This window comes from Ascidiella aspersa, chromosome 9 (assembly GCF_963924565.1).
Source record: "Ascidiella aspersa chromosome 9, kaAscAspe10.2, whole genome shotgun sequence".
Taxonomy (NCBI): domain Eukaryota; kingdom Metazoa; phylum Chordata; class Ascidiacea; order Phlebobranchia; family Ascidiidae; genus Ascidiella; species Ascidiella aspersa.
Genome location: NC_139455.1, coordinates 26,194,943 through 26,200,976, shown reverse-complemented (window position 1 = coordinate 26,200,976; position 6,034 = coordinate 26,194,943). Strand labels below are relative to the sequence as shown.

The window sequence follows — 6,034 nt, the reverse complement described above, 5'->3', positions numbered from 1 at the left end:
AGCTCCAATTGATTTCAAAGTGTTTTTGTTGTAAACCAGCTAGTTCATTGAACAGGCGTTGATATAGGATTTTTCGGGGATCATAGAAATATTTTAGAAAGACGCCACAAAGTTTCATAAAACGTCCCAAATATAAGTAAACTTAACAAAAAAGGGTAATAATAAAGCATTTTTTATCGCAATTAAAGTTAGATGAAATCATTGTGCATCAGTTTGAAAATCTGTTTTAAAAGTTTCATATTATAAGATTACGAAAAAACATTTGCGACCAACGTTTCGCTTGAGTGAATACAGCTGAAACGATTCATCCGTGAAAGTGTAAACAAATGAGAAATTTCATTTTGATTTGAGAAATGTCGTCACTTTTATCAAAGCAGTTTTTATCAGTTAAATTAGTAAAGTGTTTTATCCCAGCAATATTTAGCGCAGTTACTATGACGGTAAGTTAACTTTGGTTGTTTCACATACGTAAAAGTTTTAACGTTTTGCTTGACAGTAGATTTGATAAAAGCATTTAATAGTCAATTAATTATACGTTAAAAAACGTTTAGTAAAATTAAAAAAAACATATTTTAAATTAATATTTTGTTTTGGTAAATATTATATATTAGACACTTGTTTTATCATTTATTTTTATGTTAAAATACTCTCAATCGAGAGCCATCCAAGCCTTAAATAATAATGGTGCTCACATATGGTTGAGTCATATCTAATTTTTCTGTAAACACCAAACCAAATTACTGATGATTTAAACACACATTACATTAGGATGATTGTACATTAGTGTGTGAATGGCTCAAAAAACATTTGTTTTCTTGTTATCTAAAATTACTAGCATGGCAAAAACAAGCTTATTCCTTTTTATTACAATTTGTGCTGTCTTGTGTCGTTATGAAGGCCATTTTGCAAATCTGCTTTTTAAATTGTTTTACTTACCATTTGTAACAGTTTAATGTTTTATTACAGACCGGCAATGATGACATCACAAGCATTCATAGTGACCACATAAGCGAAACCCACTCAATGCCGATAAAGTTTATAACAAGACCTTTTCCATCGGAACTCGATGAAAACAAAGTTAAATCTCTCATGGAAACGTTATCAGTAGGAAAAATTAAAAATCTATTGCATGCTTTTAACATATTTCTTACCAAAATAATATAAACATGTTTTTCTTTAATTTTAGCAACAAAGCTATATATATATAATCTGGACTTTTTTATGTAAATTATTGGTTGTTTTTTGCATTATAATAAAATTGTATACTAATTTACAAGATTTTCAGTTCATTTAGGACTCGTTACCAGTTACATTTAAAACAATTGTTTTTTGTTCAGTATATTTTTTAAAGCTGCATTAGCAACACAACGCTATTTCTACTGATTTGTACAAATAGTGGTGTTTTTTATTTTTTTTAAGCATCCAGCAAAAGCGTCAGATGTCCCCCCAATTGATGTTCTTTGGATCAAAGGGAAGAAGGGAGGGGATTATTATTACTCGTTCGGTGGATGCCACAGGTAAAGTAGTATAAGCGGTGTTGTAAACCAGTTAGTCACAATTAGAGCAAGTCTACTTCTTTTTACAAAAAATAAAACGTTAGACTACTAAAATTGGTAAACTAGTCTGAAAATGAGCAATATCTCAAACTAACATGAACGCTATAGCAAGCAGTTTGTAACACAATTAAAAAAAACTGTTTGGTGGAAACACATTTAAATTAAATCAAAGTATTTTTCCACTAGACTTAGATTCAAGACTCTGGTGCACTTAAGTCAAGTAATTGACTTGAGACACTTCAACACTGTATAATGTGTATGTATTGACTTCTAACCAATGGACTAAGATAATAAAACTTAAAAATACCACAATTTTTAAGTTTGTATATATTTGTAAAGAGTCGGCATTCAGGCAGAATAATGATCAAAAAACGACTGTCTATTGAATTTTTTACCATCGATTGTTGTACAAAGAACTTAACAATAAAAAGAACAAAATGAAGTCTGCATAAACACAATAAGAAGTGTATAAAAATCAAGAACAACAAAAACACATTTATTACAAAAATACAAAACAGTGATTTAGAAAGTGAAAAATAACTACAATTGCAGGTATGAAGCCCATTTGCGTCTCAAACGTGAAAACATTGACGTCAAACTTGTTAAATCAACAGTGGAGTCTCTGAAGACGTATCTTGGCGCATCGACACCCAATTTAAGTTGAAAAAAGGCACATAAAGTGAAATATATGAAGGAGTTGAACGTAAACATTTATACAAACAAAAGTGGCAAAGCAATATTGCATGCAAGTGAACACACTAGTCTTCTTTAGAATTAGACTTTTTATCTGAAAATAAAATTTTAAGATTTAAAATAACAAATCTAAAATATTTATCCTTAAAAAAATATGTTTTGTTGTTATTGCTTATTGACATGTTTTTTTTTCAAATGATGAAAATGTTTTATTGTTGTCTTGTGTGGTATTATTTCATTGTGCTACACTTATTAATTGAACATTGATTTTTTCTCTATTTGCATTTTTTATTATACGAGAAATATTTTTGCCGCAATTTTTGTTTACAATGACATTTGAAACATATTTTTCATTATACTTGTAACGAAAGTTGCCAATATTTGAGAGCCTAATAAACATAGCTAAATTCCTATTGAGACTACGTTTGTGTTGCTAACCAAGATATAACTAAAATCTCACAACACAGCTGTGCACAAAGCATCCACTTAAATAAGAAACTACTCTACCTCTACATATTTAGTTGAAGTAGGGACGTTATATAACTTTGAATCAGAACCAGATACCAACTGCCAAGTGGTAGAACTGATCCACTACGAGGGTATTGGTGCCGATCTCATAACAAATTGATACCAAATGTAGTGATTTTTACCTCAAAAGGTAGATTCATTGAAACATAATAGGTTAACAAATGAAAGAAACTGAACTTTTAAATGTTAAAGCAAGTTTAAGCTTAAAACTGGAAAAAATCTTGGATGTTTCAATTTTATCTATTGTGAGAGCAAGTAATTACGTTATGTAATATTGGATCACAATAACTATTGGACATTCCTAATCCTAAGTTAAAGTAATAATGATTTTTGTACAAGGCTTATAAGGCAAGAACTTTTTACTTTTTTTTTTCAAAATAACAAGTCTTTGAGGCTATTGAGTAACTAGTAATATATTTTCACCTTGTCTAAAGGTCCGTGGGTTTAGGAGAAGTTCTGTTGTAACTCACACAAGAATTACCAAGACCTTTAGTTTAATTTGCGATTTATTTACTTACTTTCGTTGTTTTCTTTGCGGGGTGACATTTGTGCTTGTGTGGAGAGGAAGTTGTTTTGGTTGAGGGTGAGCGGGGGCAAAGGGGGCCAGGTGCTTCCCCCTCCGTATATATTCGACCTGGAGTGACAAAATTTTTAAAAGAATAAAACAGCTGGGTTTAGGCCAGTGTTTCTCAAGCTTTGTTTCGCAAAAAGTATCGGTGACCTAATTCTCTTCACTTAACTTTTTATTGATATGAGCAATGTCTTTGGAGGAATCTTTCTCAGAAACTAACTCAATAAATCTAACAGTAGTGTAAAAAATAAATAAATTATTTAATATTAAAATGTAAGGCATCTGGTTACTGTGATGTTTGTAGATGTTTCAGTCTTTGTAACTAAAGCTGTTAAAAACTAATTTTTTAAATTGCTTTTATGTTATTTGCCTGATAGTATGAAAGACTTACGCCGTGCTTGTCGTTTCTTGGTTGAAGTACATTTCTGGAACTGCACCTTCAACAAAAGCAGAGTATTTTAGGGCGAGCAATAATAAGTTTATTCTACAAACACATGTTATGAAAGACAAGACAAAAAAAACATAGTTTGCAAGTGTTTAAAAAAAATAATGTAATACACAAAATATATTTTTAGACAGATAAAGCATTTGACCAATTGCTTATATAGTTTATTAAAAAAATATAAATTTTGTGGTAAAAAAGTAACTTTAAACTTAGTAATTTAATATAAATTGGAAAGAACAGTCTGTATGGTCCACAGCATTGTATTTGCACTGTCTTACTTTTTTACATTTCGCCAATCACTTAGTTTTAGGTCGTCTTGAAATAAAACAAACTATGCATGTATTTTAATACTAATAACTGCAATCAAATGATTCCTTTATATAGCTTTGACAAGAACTGACTATATTTTTAATGATTTTGCTAAAAACTGTGTTTCATTTTTAGTAAAACAAATAAAAAAATAGTGTATTTAAATAAAATTTCAGTCCCTTAATATATAAATAAACTTGATCATTTAATGTTTACAATTAACTTACCTGGTTTGGCTGGAGTTGATATTTTGATATTTGTGTCGCTATTTATAGGATTTGGAACTTTTGGGTTTTCTTGAACATCTTGGGTCTGACAATTAACAAAACAAACTTTAAATTAAATATAGACAAATTATATTTTTCATGAAAAGTTTTAATTTGTATTGTTTTTTTATTTTCATGGCTGGCTGATTTAACAAAAATTTAGTGTACTATGTTCGGCATCGTGCAACTTGCAAAATAAGAGTTGTATATTAAATATGTAATCTGAATTGTGGGTTCACTTAATCAATGTTATTTACATATTGAGCTATATTGGCAAAATCCTAAACAAGATTCAAAGTCATTTAACTAAATAAATTTAAATCACTTGAAAAAGAGGCGGTATAAGCAAAATAAAAGTAGTTACATTTTTCAACACACACAATAAAAACTGCTCATAACCAATATTTTCAGGTCGATCTCTATTTAAAATAAAAAAAACTTTGATTTACCTGGTTGCAAGGGATATGTTGTTTAGGTTCCACAACTGAAAAACAATGAGAATGCAACAATTTATTGATGACACAAGGAAGTATAGTTTAAATGTACTGAAGATGGATTTATCTAAAATAATATTTTTACTTTTTCAGATCCTGCCACACCTTCTGTACTCAAGCTGTCAAACAAACATATATCAACATTGTTTCACTTGTGTTTTTATGGTCTTCGCAATAAACTTTTGACTGGGGATTGTTATCTCCCTTCTGCACGTACAATTTGATAGCTGTTCTTAGGGGAGCGTGAGCCGCTCTAAATTAAAGAGATTTGTTGTTGTTGTCAACAAAATAAGTTGCACAAACGTTATTTGAGTTTTTAATTTCAAATCAACTTTTTCAGAAAAGCTAACCAAATATTGAACTGTATCCCAATGAAGGTATTGAAAACTCTTACTATTTATTTGAGCTTTTTTCATATTAAAATTCTAAAATGAAGTCATTAATCTAGAATATGGTGAACTCACCTGTTTTTACAACAGACTCTTCACATAAGGTTGTGTTATTGTTGTTTTCTGTTGAAAATATAAAAAATAAACAAAGCGATTAATATGCTTTAAAGAAAACTTATATTCATGACTAATTAGAACTCACCATCGTAAAATCCAATTTGAAATTTTCCAGAAAGCCCTGGATAAACAAGGAAAATATTTTAAGATATTTGCTATTGAAATATTAATTTCTTTTTGATCATTTTTTACCATATTTTGAGAACAGTTGACCAGTTGGGTTAAAAGTTGGATGGTGCCAATCAACTGAAGAAAGAAATTCAAAATTATTAGATTATACAGTTGTGTGTGTTAATTAAAATCAAACAATAGTACAGAAATTTTACAACTAATAAACTATTGCGGTTGCTACCACACAATATACTAAAAAGAAGCTATCTTGGCACCTATTTATTTTCTACAATGTTTCGGCTAACTATACAGGATGTCTTGATCATTGAAAGCAACAAAACTATAAAACTGCAACAAAAATGTAATGAAGACATCCTGTATAGTTAGCTGAAACATTGTAGAAAATAAATAGGTGCCAGCATAGCTTCTTTTTGTAATGAACAAATTTTTTAGCAGAAGACTACATACCATTGTTGGGAAGTGAAGAAGGAGCTTTACTGCAGACCTGCAAAAAATATCAAAAGTTTCTTTAATTAGGCTCACTTAAACCACAAA

At 29.6% G+C, this 6,034-nt stretch overlaps 1 protein-coding gene across 1 annotated transcript; it reads left to right on the top strand.

The window, feature by feature from the left end:
• Window positions 1-330: 330 nt before the first annotated feature.
• LOC146134686 (sulfiredoxin-1-like) lies at window positions 331-2,610 on the top strand. Its single transcript, XM_083397367.1, has 4 exons — window positions 331-440; window positions 967-1,104; window positions 1,420-1,517; window positions 2,109-2,610. The coding sequence occupies exons 1-4, from the start codon at window positions 354-356 to the stop codon at window positions 2,218-2,220; spliced, it is 435 nt and encodes a 144-aa protein (XP_083253493.1). The 5' UTR covers window positions 331-353; the 3' UTR covers window positions 2,221-2,610.
• The last annotated feature ends 3,424 nt before the right edge of the window (window positions 2,611-6,034 follow it).